The sequence below is a fragment of the Dromiciops gliroides genome, chromosome 1 (genome assembly GCF_019393635.1).
Source record: "Dromiciops gliroides isolate mDroGli1 chromosome 1, mDroGli1.pri, whole genome shotgun sequence".
Taxonomy (NCBI): Eukaryota; Metazoa; Chordata; class Mammalia; order Microbiotheria; family Microbiotheriidae; genus Dromiciops; species Dromiciops gliroides.
The window spans coordinates 720,401,528-720,419,849 of NC_057861.1; the positions used below are offsets into that span (position 1 = coordinate 720,401,528).

Here is an 18,322-nt window from a genome sequence, read left to right on the forward strand (position 1 = left end):
CAAATTAAGTTTCTTAAACAGTTATTCAAAAGTTAGATATTTTAAATAGTTATATCAATTATCAGACCTATCAATATATTAAACTAACTTAGAATATAAGCATGTGAAATATTTAAATTAGTAATACAAAAAAATGTTACATGTGTTCCATTTCAGAGATGATGATGCTATATTTGCCAAATATAAATGTATTATATTAAGATTACAATGAGATTTAAACTAATTTAAATGGTAAGAAATTGGAATTAATCTTGCTGGGAGTGAATATTTTATATCTAAAGAAAAGAGAAAGACCTTTTAAGGCAGGTTGAATAGTGCTTGCCTTTCTACTTACAACTTATGTGACCTTTGACTACGAGCTGATGTCCTTTGAGCTTCAATTCCCTCACCTGCCAAATGAGGGAGTTAAGACTAGATAATATTTAAAATAAGTGTTATTTATAAACCTATGATATTATTAATTATAAAAGATGGTAGAGGAAAAGGAAGGAGAGGAAACTAAAGATAGGGAAAAAGAAAAGAGAGAAAAACAGACAACAGAAGAAACCAATTGCCTTGTGACATAATTGTTTTGGTACCATAGTGTTTCTATTATCATTTCAATGACATTACTATGTAAATGCCATAATTAACGATCTGATTTTTCTTTTACCCCCTGGAAGTAAGTGAACATTTAAAAAGATAGCATCAGATGGAAAACTTATTGAAATGAATCCAGTGAAATGGGCCTACAAGTAATGTTTATTTTTTAGTAGAACAAAGGGAAAGATTAAAAAGAAAAGTTTCCAATTTCTGGGGCATTCTGGGACACTTCAGAAATACTGAAGGAGAATTTAGAGGTACCACTGTAGCAATGTAGCCAGCAATCCAAGGGTTGCTAAAAGCAAGAAGAGAATTTTAAAAAGTTGAGCAAGGACAATCAATCAATCAATCAATCAATAACGATAAAACCTCTGAGGTTTAGCCTAAAATTCTCCCAAGTGAAGTGTAAAATAACTTAGATGATATATTGAAATTGTTATGCAGAACCCAATTCATAATGTCAGAAAGTTGAGATTAGATTCTGTTCATATTGATTAACGTATTTTAATTTACTTTCCTTTGTTGTTTGAAGCTTCTCTAAACCAATATTTTATCTTTAAATAATTGGAATTATTTTGGGTTATCGGGGTAGAGTGAAAATGTACTGAATTGGATTTTTATAGCTCACTCTACTAATAACAATGTCATCTTGGGTAAGTCACCATAAGCTTTCTAAGTTTCGGTATATTTATCCATAAAATGATGAAGTTATGTTTCATCATCTTCAGAGATCATATATGTGTGTATATGTATGTATTATGTATGTTTATTCCTTAAGAACAGAGACTCCTTTGCTTTTATATTTGTAGCACCAGCAACAACCTAGAAATGTGCCTGAGATAATTAAGTCATCCTTTGGCAAATACATCTTAAAAGGATTTTCTATAATCTTGAAGATAGGGTTTGAAATGATCCATCCAGGAAAATTCCAATTCTGAATCTTCTCTAGTTAGTGAGTGAGTGCACACCTACTGTCCTTCCTCCTACATATCTTTGTATTCATAACAGAGACTTTGAGATGTTGATAGGTTACACTTTGCAAATTTGATTGTTGATGAGGTAACATAAAGACTTTGTTTCTTTTCTATTAGCCCTAATCATACAACTGCTTTTTGAAATTAATAATTCATATATATGTATATATGTGTATATATAAACATACATATACACACATATATACATATATATTTGGTCTGTACTTTTTGAGGTCATGGAACTGTTCATTATTATTTTTATCTCTATAGCTTTATGATCTTACCAATATATGGAAAAACACATTTGATATTCCCTACAATCATTTGTATATTTTGAATACAGAAGGGTTGGAAGTCAAATCCATTGATAAAAAAATAATAATTTAACTACTTTGACATTGTGCAAGCAAATTTTATATGTTCCTTCAAAATTAATTTTAATTCCATAGGTTTCTATTGAGTTGCTGATCTGACACTAAAAAGAAGTGCACAATAGATTTGCCTCATGGATATATTTCATCAGTAGCTCTGCTTTTTCCTTCCTTTGTTGCCTTGGTGGGATATGGGGGAGTACTGAGATGAAGGTATCTAGTTTGTATTTTTTTTTTTTGCGGGACAATGGGGGTTAAGTGACTTGCCCAGGGTCACACAGCTGGTAAGTGTCAAGTGTCTGAGGCTAGATTTGAACTCAGGTACTCCTGAATCCAGGGCTGGTGCTTTATCCACTGCACCACCTAGCTGCCCCTATCTGGTATGTATTAAATCATTGAGTGATGTGGTCTATATATTTCTCCAGAGAGTCAGTGTAACCTATTGAATAGAGAAGTGACCAGTCAGTCAGTATTTCCTAGATTCAAGTGTCCAAAATCATACAACTAGTGTGTAATGGAGCCCAGGTCTGAACACAGGTCCCTTGATGTCAATCTCTGTACTTTTTCCATGGTGGTACTCTACTTGTTCAAATAATGCTTACTGATTGATCACTTGCCATACCCATTTTAACTCATAAAAGTTTGCTTTACCATTGACACAGATATTTTCTAATCAGCTTGTAAGTTCCTTGCAGAAATCAAATGTATTTCCCTTAATTTGCTTTCTCCCTCCCAGACTAACTTTAAGAAGCTGAAAAAAAGAAGTATTTGCTGATTGAATGAAGGGTCAAAAACAAACAACTGAAGTAAAGTCATTATAATTAATAGTTTGTAAGGTAATCAAGTATTCATTGAAAATGTAAAAATAATAATATTGAAAAGGAATGAGATATCTTTTATCTTAGTTTCACAAACATCTCACCTGCAGAAATACAGAGGGAAAAAGTGTCAGCACATTTTAAACCTTAGTTTCAGGACTTCTTGTATAGTTCTTATAAAATTGTGAAAATTTTTAAAATAGGGATGTCACTTAGAATTTTTTTTTGAAAAAGACTGAAAGGTGGGTATTTCTGCAAGGTATATCTTGTACATATTTTCATCAACTAACAAAGAAGAGATAAAGCATCCTTAGCCATGAAGGGAGAAGATGAGATAGCATAGCCAGAAAATGCAATGTGGGGGGTGGGGGGGGAAGAGAGATGAAATGTAGTTTCTATTATTAAAAAGTATATAAGAAGCAGCATATATGTTATCAGCTAATGTCTTCTCCCAAAATAGGTAGAGAATATAATACAATAGTTTATAAGGAAATGTATCTTCTTTAGCAGTTGCATGTCTCTCCATTTCCCCCATTACCCCACCTACAAACACACACACACACACACACACACACACACACACACACACACACACACTTTTTCTCCTTTGTGTAAAGCTACAGTTTTCCAGAAAGGGAAGAAAAATTTCTTGCTATAACTCCACTTAGGTAGAACAGATTTGGGAGGCAGAGTTTACATCTTTAATGAACTAGGCCTTTGTCAAAGGAGTTAATTCTCCTAGCATTGTGGGAGGAAACTCCTACATCCTTAGGCTAAAGGGGCCAGAAAGGGGAAGCTACTGCCTGGGGAACAGAGGAGACATGCTTGGAGGTAGGGGTGGGGGCAGAATGAGGACAATCTCGACAGTGACACCCTTAGGATTTTAGCTTGTTACAACTCAGTATGACACAGGTAAGAGCATCTTCTGGCTCTTGACATCTTCAGCTTGTATTCCCTTGGAAAGTCTCACCTTAACAAGGCTCTCAGGAACTGAATATGAACAATTTAAAATTTTATTACAAAGGAGCAGTACAGGAGGGAGATTGTAATGAGGGCAGCATTATGCAGGCTGTCATTCTTGCTTAAACATGGTAACATATGGTTCATTTGCCTATTTGATACTCATGCTACCTGATGCACTAAGCACTAGCACATTAACTAGGCAGTGCTACAAAATAAAATTAGCCTTATTTGCTTGTTCCATTACAAAGCACCCTAAGGAGGAGGAAGGTGAGGAGGAAAACTGCCTGCCCATTATTATAGGACTGATTATAGTTCTTTACATAAGAAAAAAGATTTGGGGGTTTTATTTGATTATTTTTTTATTCCCTTGATTCAGTAAGCAAAAACACTTTATTACAAAGTAATATGAAGAAGAAACTGTAAAGGAAGAAAAATATGGACAGTAATCTGTGACGGCCATTTAAGAACTTTGATTTCACTTACTGAGGCACATTATTTAAATAACAGGTGATAGTCCTGACCCTACTCTTCTCTGGTCAGATGAAAATTTGTGGTTGAATTAAATGCTTTGATGAATTAAACCATTTCCAGATGGAGGCTGTCAGTAATAGTGAGGTTTCTGGAGATTGTGTTATAGGAAGGTCAGTTGAAAAAGTGGGACTATTTAGCCTGGAGGAAATGAAACTTAGGAGGAATGACATACTTGAAGCTGACTTCAAGTATGTGAATGACTGTCATGTGGAAGAGTTCTGTTTGTGTTCCCACAGGACAGAACTAATAATAATGGGTAAAAATTGCAGCTGTAGTTTCTGATGAAAGGTAGGTGGGTGGGTGGGGTGGGGAGTCAGTCTTCCTTACAGTTAGAGGTATATCAAACTGAAATAGGCTGCCTGAGAAAATTATGGGTTGCCCATCACTGTGGGTCTTCAGTTGAAAGCTGAAGGACTACTTATCAGGGATGTCATAGAAAGTATTCTTAGTCAGCTACAAGTCACATAGGTCACTTCAACTCTAAGATTCTGTCATTTGGTAACTCTAGAATAATACCTCTCAATATCAGGGAAATAGGCAGAAAGCTACATGCTCCATAGAATTCTCTTATATACAAAAATTCAGAGGTAAATAACACTTTACAAATATTGTCTCTTTTATTCCTCACAATAACCCTGCAAGATAAGTCCTGTTATTTTTTTTTCCAATTTTACAGTATAAGAAACTGAAGCAAAAGTTAAGTGACTTGACTAGGGACACACAATTAGTAATTATGTAAGACTAGATTTGTACTAAGTAAAGTCTTTCTGACTTTAGGTCCAGAACTCTATCCAATGAACCACCTAATTGCCTCAAGGAAAACCTAATGTTTTCTAAAAGTTAGAAAAATGTATCCCTCAGTAGAATTTATCTGGTATAAAGCAGCTGAATCAATATTGGAATCCAGATTGAAAATTAAGGCAACCAATGGTGAACCATACTACCTTTTGCTGTGTCATTGTCTCCCAATAAAAGAAAGATTTTAGGTAAGTGGGGGTTTTTAGTATCTCCAATACCTTTGTCTAGAGAGTTCCGGGGTGGTGGTGTTGTTATTGTTTTCCCCTGAGATTAGGAGTTTCTTTTAACTTTTTTATTCCTTCTTTTTTCCCTTTCTTTTCTTTTTTATGGTGCTATATGATGTATCTTAGCATGTATATTATCCAACATCTCCTCTACCCTCCTGTCATTGACCAACATGCTATATCTGATTTTTCTTCTAATTCTGCGATGTTACAGAATCATAGACTATTAGAAGTGGAAGAGGCCTTATGAATCCCCTATTATAATCATCTCATTTTTACAAACAATACCATTGAAAATAAAAAGAGTGATGCAACTTGCTTCAGGATACACAACTAGTATGCGAGTATACATTATCCCTAGTGCACTATTCTTTGCTTAATACTACACTGATTTGGAGAGAGAACTAGTGAGATTTGATAGATAAAATGGATGCAGAGGGGTAAAGGTATCTAGGTAGAATACATTTTGAAATCTTTGCATGTAGGCCCAGATTTCAAAATCAAATCACAGAATTGAGCGAATACCATCTATTGCAATGAAAAAGCTCCCAAGTGGTATGTTTATTTTCCTACGTACCCAAGGCAATAAAACATTTGATTATGGTGTTGTAGGAACATTAAGAACATAGAAAATATAAATTATGGCCTAAGAAGTAGGAGAAAGTTGATATTAAATTATATTCCATTTAACATGTTTTCCCCTTCTGTATATTTTAATGTTAATGAACTCCAAAGACAAATACTATTGGATCTTGTCACGTTAACACCTTGGGCTCAGTTCTCTATTTTGAACATCATGTATCTTCAGCTGTAGGATCTTATCTGGGTAAAAGGTCATGAAAACCAAACATATAATCTAAAATATAACTTGACACGTATCATCTCCCTGACATAACCCTGACTATATACAAATGAACTTAAAACAATAGATAATTATCATGATCATAAATTATTAATTGATCAGGGAATTTTAAATGCACTAATAAATCTTACTGCATTATTTCAGATTGACCAACACAATTCATCCCTAAAGAAATATTAAAGACAGCATCAGCATCATATTTAATGCTAGCTGTCAATGGAAAACTCAGAGCTGCCAGTCCAGCAGGCTAACATTTTGTATTAAATTCAGTAGGCAATCTCTGAACAAGCTGCCGGCAGTCACTGGGCATAGGTAGACAAATCTATGTCTTTGATTTCTGTCAGTTCACTTGTTAGCTAGATCCACAAGAAGAAGGGGAAAAAAAACCTATTAATTAAATTTAGCAGATGTGGAATTGATTCCCTTGGTTGCCTAAGCAAAATTAGAATGGCATTCAGTGATAAGCTTAATCTGTATGCATGTTGACTTTTCCTGATGCTGTTTATTATGGTCTCTTCCCTTACTGCTGAAGGTATACCTTTTTGGGTTCTAGAAAAATATTATAAAATGAAACAAGTCCTTTAAGTTTCCTAAATGCCTCTCTCTAGAGAACAGGAAACCTATTATATGTCCTATATAAGAAACTACCAAGTATTCATAGAAACTATGAGAAGAAACTGGATGTGAAGATGTTAGTTATATTGCAAAATTCATAAAGATAATCAGGAAAGGAAAACAACATTCTTCAGGTTCAAAATTTTACTATTATCACTCCATGGTTCTATGAAATCAGTGAACCAATCTGATACTAAGAGTTATCATAGTTGAAAGGATCAAGAAAAACAAATAATATTTCTCTGTCTCAAAAGATTTGGGTTCAAATCCTAGCCATGTCAATTATTCCATGTGTAACAATGACCAATATATATATAAAATAAATATATATGATATAATATATAATTAATATATTATAGAATATTATAGAATATAGAATATATTATATCATTATATAACATATTGTATAATTTTATATATTATATTATATTTATATATATATTATACATTGAATATATAATTATATATATTTATAGGATATAATTATATATAATAAATATATTGCATAAATATTAATAAACATTATATGATATGATAAATATAATATATCTATAATAAATTATAGATATTTTCTATAATATAAATTATATAATATAAATATATATATTTAAATTTTGTCTTTCTGAATTTCAGTTTCCTTATTTGGAAATTTTGGATAACACTGTTGCAAACACCCCCCCACACACATGCACATACACACAGGGTTGTTGTAAGGTTTAAAGGGAATGATATGTGCCACCATACAATCTAATAATTATAAGAAGTCTCAGTGCCCATCAGTTTTAAATCATACATGACCAGTGAACCACTTTGCCATATGGGTAACAAGTTACTAGTGAGCTGCTTCTTGAAATCTTCCAGTGAAAGAAAATACACTCTTGATTGTCTTCCAAATTCTACTTACCTTTTGGTTGCAACGGTTTTTTGTAAGCTCTAAAACTTCCTACACAGGTGCAAGCTGTTAACTAAATTACCACTTTACTCATAGAATGAACTATATAAATTCAGTGTGTTATTACTGTTAATGGTTTACATTTATTTAGAGATATGAAAAATTAAGAAAGTATTTTACATCCCTAAGTCAACAATTTGTTTAAGGGATCAAGGATACTTCTTCATCTCCAAGCAGAGTCGCTATTTACAGAACATATTGTAAAGTAGATCATTGGTCATTTGTGCCTTGCATTAGCTGGCTTCTGTAGTACCTTCTAGATCACATGATCACATTTCTCCTGGCCACAATGATAAGTAGTTCATTGAAGAAAATTTCAGGTTATCAGGTTATGACATTGTTTGACATGAGAACTTCAATGAGAGATTGGATATTCAGTAGCATGAAATTATAGAAAAGAAAAAAAACAAGTGTTATCTAAGAAATTTGGTTCTGGTCTTTTCCAAAGCATCAATGAGCAGAAAGGGACATGAACAAGAAAGGAAAATTGAAAAATATAGGGTTGTTGGTGGGAGATGCAGGGTATGAGCAGAGATAGACAAGCTATTGGTTGCAATCAGAGCAGACAGATGGAAGGCAATCTGCTTATATTTATGTTGCTATAGTATACATCAAACCAGCAATCTTGTTAAACATCCATAGGATCCTGGAGAGTGAAGCCACATTCATTGCAGCCCTTAGGTGTGCAGAACCTCAGACTCATAATTTTTGGGGGAGGGAGAAGAGACTGTCTAGGCAAGCAACATAATTAAAGATATATTACCGAATTCATGGGTCCATATAATATATATTCAATTAACTGTATTTAACTCACCTTTTCCCAAGTATTGTGAAGTAAAGCACTGAATTGTAGAGGAAAAATGAATTAGCAGTATGCTTTGGATGTGACTACTGATGACTATAAAAAGTAAATTCCCCCACATGCTTCCAGAAGTTATTCACAATCCTGCTCTTTAAATTCCAGGAAAATGGCAATGTTTCCTAATCTCACTCCTTTACTACTTAGAGTCCCTCAACATGCCACAAATATTCATAACATCCTTTTCAGAAAGTGTTTTCAACTCTGTGTGACAAGTGATTCCTCAAATTTAGAATACATCAAACAACCCACCATCAATTCCTAATAATTCACATTCCCATAAAAACCTTGAAAGTTTGTCCAAAATATAATGAATAAAAACTTTATCAAAGTTTAAATCATGGTTTCAGCAGGTACTTTTTCACTTGAAGCATTTTTTTTGTCTTCATGATATAGATAATTTCAAACATCCTTTTTGTTATGACATGCAAAAATTTAAATTGCTATTCTTAATTGGAGGGGTAGTATTTTCAGGAGAAATGGACCATAGAATGGTATGTTTATATCATTTTTATATTTTATAATGTTCCTTTTTTGGAAAATATCAGATATAGTAACTATATAAAATTAATTACTTTGTAATAAATATGTAAACTCATAAAATATAATCTAAGAAAATAAAATTAAGTGGACCATATACCTTTCATTTTCATACTAAAAAATTTTAACACACTTTGGTATTTCCCATTATGGCAGGAAGGTATTTTTTTTTCAGGGCAATGAGGGTTAAGTGACTTGCCCAGGGTCACACAGCTAGTAAGTGTCAAGTGACTGAGGTTGGATTTGAACTCAGGTCCTCCTGAATCCAGGGCCGGTGCTTTATCTACTGTGCCACCTAGTTGCCCCTATTTTTTTTAACTTGAGAAAACTTATGTCATCTTATAAAATTTTTTCCACAATTAGTAAGTACATATTATTTTATTTTAAATTACAATATTCAGCAAATATTTTTTGTTAAACTATTTGAAGGGAATGGTGGATTTTAAGTCTTGCCTGCTCTCCACAAGTGAAATATATGTATTTTACTGTTACAATTCCACAATATTCCTACTCATGTTTTCATCAACACTCATCCATCTTCTTCTGAAGTCTACAAATTGCATATTAACAGTGTTTCCCAAGGATAGTCTATATACACATTTTTTTTTGAGGGGCAATGAGGGTTAAGTGACTTTGCTTTTATTAATTGAAAAATCACCTAAATGACCTATTATTTATTATTTTATATATTTTAAACAAAATATCTTAGAATTCATAATTTTGACAAATTACATAATCCAAAATAACTGAATAATTAGTTAAAATTATTTATAATTCTGTCCTACTAGTATGACATATACCATTTTTAAAAATATATGATATTTGATCATATTATTCTCCCCCAAAAATAAAATAGACCAAATTTTTGTACTACTAATTATAAGGCTTTCAAATTATTTTGCAATAGGATTGCAGCTCTGCCTTTGAAGCAGACACTTTGGACTTCAAACTAGGTCTTTTCATCACACTACATAGCTCCCATTATTAACTGTGATCCTGACTTCCTTTTGGATTTTTCATAGATCATCTATTAAACGGTTTATTTGCTACCAATAATATATCCATTATGTATTCATAGTCTTAAGACATCTCTGTATAAAAATAAAATAAAAAATAAACTAAAGAGAACAACAGCAAAACATAGATTACCCCTTAATTCAGAACCAAACTAAGAGTTGTTGCAAGACTATAGAATAGGGAGGAAAAAAGCAAACATCAAGGGAGCCTATATTATCAAACATGACGCTCTGTGCAGTGGTTCTGGTTTTATTGATTAGCTCTGCCTCTTTTAATAAAGTGACGCTAAAGTTTGACTCCAACAGAATATCAATGAATGCCCTTTCACTTTCGTGACCCAGTATTCTCCAATACAGAGAATAAGTTATGTATATATTTCATGAGTAAGTAGAGATTGTGAGCAGGGAAAGTGGAGAAAGCTAACAGAAAAACATTTACTTAAGAGACACAAGGACCTGTGTTTTATTGAAGTGACAGGGCTGTATCTAAGATTTTTATATGAGACAGGTTCATATATTAATAGATTTTTAAAATAATAGCTCATATCATAGGTATAATGAAGATAATGGTGATGATGTTGTTGTAAGAAATTGAATCTAAGTCATTCTGTCTCCAAAGCCAGGGTGCTAGCTATTCCTCGCTAACTAAAGACTATTGAATTTGGAGCAAAAGGCTAAGTTAAATGTTAAACTTTTTTACTGCCTCACAATGACCTTGTTGAGATATCCAGTATTTCTGAGTCTCAGTTCCTTCAACTAAAAAGTGATAGAGTTAGACAAGATGATTTCCATGGATATTTTCAATTCTATAGCTATGATTGTATTATACTATTGTGAGGTTCTGCTCTTTTCTTATTTGGACAATTTATTCAAAGAAGGAAAAATGATATTTTGTGTGATAAATAGAGAAACTAGCTTTAGGAAAAAATACCATAAACAAATCTGATATAATCTGAGGAGAAAAAACAGCCTCTCAGATAAAAGTATTTTTGAGAAGAGGCATAACATTCTGAGAGAATGGGAAGGAGAGCATGCCCCTCAGAGAGAACGGTGCTAACTGTTATAAGAGATGACCTAAATACATTGTTTTCCAGGTTAAATTGGATATGACTTTTTTTCTGGACTTTGCTGGGAATCTCTGAATCAAATAGTTGCTTGATCTCTATGGTATGTATATGTGTATGTATGTATGTATGTATGTATGTTTGTTTGTTTCAATCTGGGTGGGTCATTAAACATGATAAGATCCTGATTTGAAGGATTCAGAGTCAGCAGAGAAGATTCACAGGAGCCAATGAGAGAAATTACTTATAGAAAACAGGTGAGAAGCCAGTTGAAGAGAAACTGAGACAGTAACACAAGTCAAAAGAGATAAGAAGCTGAGAGGAACTAAGCATTGCTGATATCAGCTGACTAGAGAGAGACAGGCTCTGCAGTGAATGCAGGGAATTGATATGATTAGGGGAGTATCTTTTTTCTGAGAGCTGATTGGAGAGAGTAACGGTCAGCTCTGTATAAAGAGCTGGCTAAACTCAGACTTTATCATCATCTACCCCATTACAAGGAACATTTCTCAGAAACTTGTTTACATTGTCTTTTTCTACCCTCTGTGACTTGACAGGTGAAAATGCTTCAAAGCCCATAGGGAGCTTACCTGAATAGTTTGCACATCTAAGGATTCAATGGAACTCTTTTACACTGAGTTTAATGCCTGTATAAGGGTGTAGGAAGCTCTGAAAATTCCATGCTTATAACTACCGTTAGTTAAAAGAGCTTAAAATCACTTCAAAGATCTCATAGCATCAGAGAACTAGATTCATTTAGTAGGTTATTGGAAATGGAGAGAAACTACCATCAAATAGTTGATCTGCCATGCAGCCTTTCCTAAACGATACACATACAGAATAGTAAGGTTCTTCAGAGGGACATTTTCCTGCTCAAGTAATGACTCACTATAAGATTTTTGAAAGTTAATCACCATTCCTCCCTCAACTTGCTTAATAATACATCTAGACACTATGTGCTTTGGTCATAGAAAAAAATAATCCAGTCTTTTCGATGAACTGTTATGTCCTTTTTCTTTTGTTTTCTATTTATTAAACATTATATTACTTCACATTTAGTAATTGATTAAAAATTAAGAATGCAAATTGTGACTGATTTTTGTAAACATGAAGCACAGTTTCCCAGGTGCCTTACCCTGTATAGGCATAGAAAAAAATATTTCACACCCTGCCACACAAATGTGTATGTTTATCTATTTCAATATCTATTCCTATTTCAATGTCTACATCTATGTCTATGTCTGTGTATGTATATACATATATGTATAGATATCTATGTAGATATATATATCTATATACAGATAATCCTCAACATTTCTAAGATTACAATCATGTTATTTTATTAGCATTTTCATTTTCACTTTCCCTTTGGCAACTGCAAACATTCATGGCTATGTGAAGTAGAGAAAAGTTAAAAAGTTCACATCACCTTCTACCTGCTTGTCATGGGACCAAGTGAATGTTCCGCTTCCCCCACTGCCCCTGACTCTGAGCACTCAGGTGGGTGTGGTGAAGCATCTAAAGGAACAAGGCTTTTCCCTCTCTGTCAGAAAGGTAGAGCTAAGCTTCCAGAGGTTGGAGTTCTGACTTTGGATCCTGGGAGCCAGGGACTCACCCAGAGGCATGTACTTTTCACTGAGGAATAGTTCAACTACAGAGCTAAAAGGAGAGTAAAGATAGGAGGTATCGGCCCATTCCCTCTTCATTTTTGTTTTGTTTTGTTTTGTTTTGTTTTGTTTTACATTGATGCCTTTGCCTTCCCCATTCATTATGGCCTTGCCTCTCCCCTCCCTGCATTTTATGGGCTATTTCTTGGTCACTGTGTTGGGAAAAGTACATATTGTTAGAATTAATATTTTTTTACAAAATGAAATATATGCTGAAATATGTATTTTCCGCTATCTCTAGTGAAAGATGACAGGGTTTGGTGGTTGTGGGAACCTAAATCCCTATTCCCGTATGTTTAATACATCAACATTGTTGTTTTTTACTCTTTCCAGTTTCTAGGACCATTATTCTCACAAAAGATGAAGATTGACTTTTTATGTGTATATAGCCACCAACAAATATACACATATACATTTATATATGTGCATAGGTCAATATACTTACATACATATATACACATACCTATACATCTATAAATACACATACACATATGTATGTATAAGATTAGCCAATCTCAAAGAACAGAAACATGAATTAAAGACAAAGTAGGGTATGACCTTTAAAGGTAAGTTTTTAATAAGACAATGGGTAAATATAGAAGTGTAAGTGTGTGTGTGTTTGTGTATGTGTGTGTAAGAGACAGAGTCACGGAAAGTAACAGAAACAGAGAAAGATATATACATTACTGCTTGTGGAGTTATGATGCCTAAAGTTGGGACAGGCTTTCCTAGAATATTCTACTATTATGGCAAGCTATTCTTCACCAGCTTTAGAGTTTTCTTTACTAGAAGCTCAGTAATTAATATAATAGATTTCAAATAATCAGACAACAGTTTTGGAAATCTTTAAAAATATAGTATGACCAAGTCTCTTCAGAACATTGAAAGTGTGTTTCTTTGCAGCCAGTTAGCTAACTTGTTACATTAATACTTTTTTTGGGGGGGAGGGGTGAAGGGCGAGGCAATGGGGGTTAAGTGACTTGCCCAGGCTCACACAACTAGTAAGTATCAAGTATCTGGGGCCATATTAGAACTCAGGTCCTCCTGAATACAAGGCTGGTATTTTATCCGCTGCGCCACGTAGCTGCCCCGTTACATTTATTAATTATAAGAAATAGATCACCTTCTATCCAAAGTTATAATTGGTGTTTTTAATTATCTAGTCACAGAATCAAGTCTAGAATCTCAGGTTTCACCAAGATCTCAGATCATATTATCTAACCAACACCTGGACAACAGACTTAACAAGTAGCCTTAGAGATTTCTCAAAGTCCTTCTGTGAATGGGGTGCTTTGCGTCACAGGTGGAGTCACTGCTGCTCTCCAGATAGTCAATCCAACCTTGAAATGATCCTAATTGCTAGAAAGCATTTTGTGTCATCAAACCTAAATCTGCCTCTTTGTAATTCCATTCATGGCTCTTGAGTTTGTCCTCTTGGGATAATCTGAACAAGATTAATCTCTTCCTCCCCTTCATGAGAACACTTAAATATCTGAGCATAGGTATTCTCCCCAACTCCAATACATGTTCTCTAGTATAATAATAACAAGAATAAAGGACCATTCAAAAAGACAAACAAGACAACAATAATTGGCATTTATATAGCACATTAGAATTTGGAAAGTGCTTTCAGTAATTTTCTTATTTGTATCTCAAAACAATTCTCTGAGATCCTTACTGAGCTATTATTATCCTTTTTTAAGGAGTAGGAAAGAGCAGCTCAAATAAGTGAACTTGAGCAGGGTCCAGTTGCTATTGTCAGAAGTAAGATTAACCCTAATGACTCTTATTGAAAGGATTTTAATTTAAATTCCAAACATGGCATTAAAAAAAATTACTAGCTACTTCTCCCTTTGATATGGTGGGCCTGTAAGTAGAACAGTACAACTATAATGCCTCCTCCCCCCCAAATCTTATCCTCTTCAGGCTAAATATTCCTGATTTATTCAATTGATCTTCAAATGGAATGAACTCAAGGTCATTCGCCATTCTTGTCACCTTCTCTAAACACTTCATCTCATCAATGTGCTTTCTAAAATGGGGCTCTCACAATATTTTAGATGTGGTCTGAGTTGAGCAGAATAGAACCAAACTATCAATTTCTTAATACTGTATTTTATGTCTCTCTGAAGGCAGCGTAAAATTGTATTAGCTTTCTTGGAATGCTATAGCACTGTTATCCAAACTGAGCTTGCAATACACTAAAACTTCCAGATATTATTTTCAGTTGAACTCTTCATTAGCTAAACCTTGCACATCTTGCATTCATGAATCTTCTTTTTAAAGTCATTGAAGATTTTGCATTTATCCCTAATAAATTCCTTCTAATGAGATCTAGTCTAATGTCCGAGCTTGTTAACCTTTATTCAGATTCTGAATATGCCATCCTCCTGACTTTGGACCATTTATAAATTTGATAACAGGTCACCTAATGTATGCCGTTATCCAAGTCAATATTAAATAAGTCAAATAAGATAGCATAATATTCAGATCCCTCAGGAAACCTTAGTGGAAATCACTTTCCACATCAGCATTGAATCATTAATGATTATTCTTCAGGAGTGGCGATCCCATCATTTCCATATCCTTAACCCCTCAAATTCATCTAGTCTGTTTCATGGTAAGATTTACCTTACATATGTTTTGGTTTTGAGTAACTGCAGATCTTTAGCAAACAAAATGGGAACAGCGTATTATGTTTTCACACTCTCATCATGAACATATCCATATTCACTCAAGGACATTTTCAGCCACTTTCATTATGGAAAGCGAACTTTCTTTATTGCATACACAGCTCTATCTTCATTTTCTCCTGTGATGAATTCATTTTGTCATGGAGTGAGCACCTGTGTGACCATTTAAGCATCACAGCACCAGGTGTATATGCATGAGTGTGTCTCCTATGTATATTGTTCTCCTTCCTGATTTCTCAGCATGCTAGTTTTAGAAAACCCTTGAATGGGAGAAAAACTCTTAAAAGATTTTGCAAAACACAAGATCCTGTGCCTAAAGGATTGCAATATACTATCTTTTCTGATGCAGTGAATCTAGAGACATAGGGATTACTGTTAATAGAAGCCCTTAATTTTAATTATCATGCAAAATGTTTTATTTTTCCTCTCCTGACTATGCTGTTGAAAGTGGAGAATGAGGGGATAATGGCTGAATAATTTATAATGACCTAGCAAGTTCTCTCAAGCTACAAGAAGTTTCCTCATGAAAGAATATTTTGAGATAGGAAAAAAAAAATGTCACAGTTACCTTTTACTTTGTCGGATCATCTCTGGGCCTTTTTTCCAAGAAACCACTGCTCTGGGAGAAGCCTTTGGTTTACATTCGATGATAATATCTCCACCAACTTGAACAACAGAGATTTTTTGCAGGGGATTTTTGGAGAAATCAGGGGCTGAGGCTAAAAAAAATTAAAAACCACTAAGAAAAAGAATCTTTGATTCTTCCATTCCTTGCTCAAATATTTATTGGATACCTATAATCCCAAATTACTCTGTATTGTCTTTGTATATTTTTAAAAATTTTGCTTATCTGTGCACTTGTTGCCCCCCAGCATAATAAAGCTTTTTGAGAGCAGGAATTCTTTCATGTGTCTATTTGTATCTCCTGGACAAAGCAGTATTCCTGGTATGTATTGTGTGTGTGTGGAGAGAGACAGAGAGAGAGAGAGAGAGAGAGAGAGAGAGAGAGAGAGAGAGAGAAGGAGGGAGGGAGGGAGGAGAGAGATGTGTGGATGTGTACACACATGTCTGTGCATGTAAATATATATATATATACATTTGATATATACATATATACATACATATATCACTTACTGCTTTTGGAAGCAAATTGAATTGCGACATCAAAGACGCTATGCTAGGAAATTTATGTAGGAAGAAAGGAATCAATTCATTTTAATGTCAATTCAATTCACTTTAAGATGTATATATAAAATGCTTACTATGGATTGGGCTGGGGGGTCAGATATTAAAACAAATAAAAACCAAGGTAGTTTGATCTTTTATGGAGATATAACTAAGTGGTTCAGTGGGGGCAGTAAAAGAACACAGGACTTGATGTAAGAAAGACTTGTATTTGGATCCCTCTACACACCCTGGGAAAGTTGTTTATCCTCTCTGTCCCTCCCATCCTTGTCTGCAAAATGAGGCTCTTATGAAGGTCAAATGAATTAGGATATATATTTAAAAAAAGTTTTGTAAACCTTAAAGTGATTTATGAATGATAGCTTTGTTATCATTGTTATCAGTGCAGTATTTCGTTGTCATGATTGGTAATTAAGACCCATTCTCAGACTCCAAAGCCCACACAAAATTATAAATGGTATGGCCAGTTTTCTTAAAGAATTTTACAATCTTGTATGAAAGAAAAGACATTTAAATATCTTCAAGTTATTGAAGGATAAACATCATGTGAAGGGAATGAGTTTAGTGCTGTAGGAATTTAGAGAAAGTAATACTCATTTTCAGATTGGAGTGGTCAAGAAAATATCAAGAAGTTGATATGTGAACAGGGTCATTAAGGACATATTGGGTATTTTTCAGTTGGTGAAAAATGAGTTGAAAGCATTATAGGTAGAAAAGATTGCATGAACAAAAGTAGATCTCTAAAGTCCCATATGTGAAGCAGTAGGTGACACAGCCCTGTACTTGGAGGAAATCCTATGTTCAAATCCTAATTTAGATACTAATTTTAGATAATATCATAATTTTAAATACATAACTGTGTGACCTTTGGTAAGTCACATAAAATCTATAAGACAATTTCTTCATCTGTAAAATGAGGATAACAATAGAGCCTACATACCAGAGTTATTGTAGAGCCCCTAGGTGGTACAGTTGATAGAACCATGGACTTGGAGTCAGAAAGACCTGAGTTCAAATCCAGCCTCAGATGTTTACTAGCTGTGTGACCTTTGAAAAGACTTTAACCCTGTTTGTTTCAGTTTCCTCATCTGTAAAATGACGGGGAGAAGGAAATAGCAAACTACTATAGTATCTTTGCAAAGAAAAACTCAAATGCAGTCACAAAGATTCAGACATCACTGAAAAACAACAAGAATCAAGCCAGGTTTGTTAGAGGACAAAATGAGATAATATTTGCAAAGTGCTATAGAAATTTTACAGGGTTACGTAAATGCTAGCTATCACTACTATACAGTCTGTCTACGATCATTCCATCTTTTCAGATATGAGTTGAGGGAAATAGCCTGAAGTACAAAACAAATTAAAAAAATAATAACTGAGGATTTTTTCCCCCTAAGAATGCAGTAATTATATGTCATTTCTTCAGCACTAGGATGCATGCATGCATTCATATAAATCCCCAACTAACTTCCATTCCAGGGTCTCTTTTTTGGCCTTTGTGAATAATGTATATCATTTAATAATTACATATTTGTAGATATAGAGTTAGTATCAATATTCTAGTAAAAACAGTATAGATTAAGGTGGTGTAGATGCAGAACTCAACTA

General features: G+C 33.9%; 1 protein-coding gene across 1 annotated transcript in view; it reads right to left on the reverse strand.

Annotated features, from left to right (window-relative positions):
• The window catches only part of LOC122737331 (contactin-6-like), a 482,372-nt gene that overhangs the window by 129,188 nt on the left and 334,862 nt on the right, over nucleotides 1–18,322 (reverse strand). The window contains 1 exon segment of the mRNA XM_043979812.1: nucleotides 16,098–16,248. Within this exon segment, the coding sequence (XP_043835747.1) occupies nucleotides 16,098–16,248 (151 nt within the window).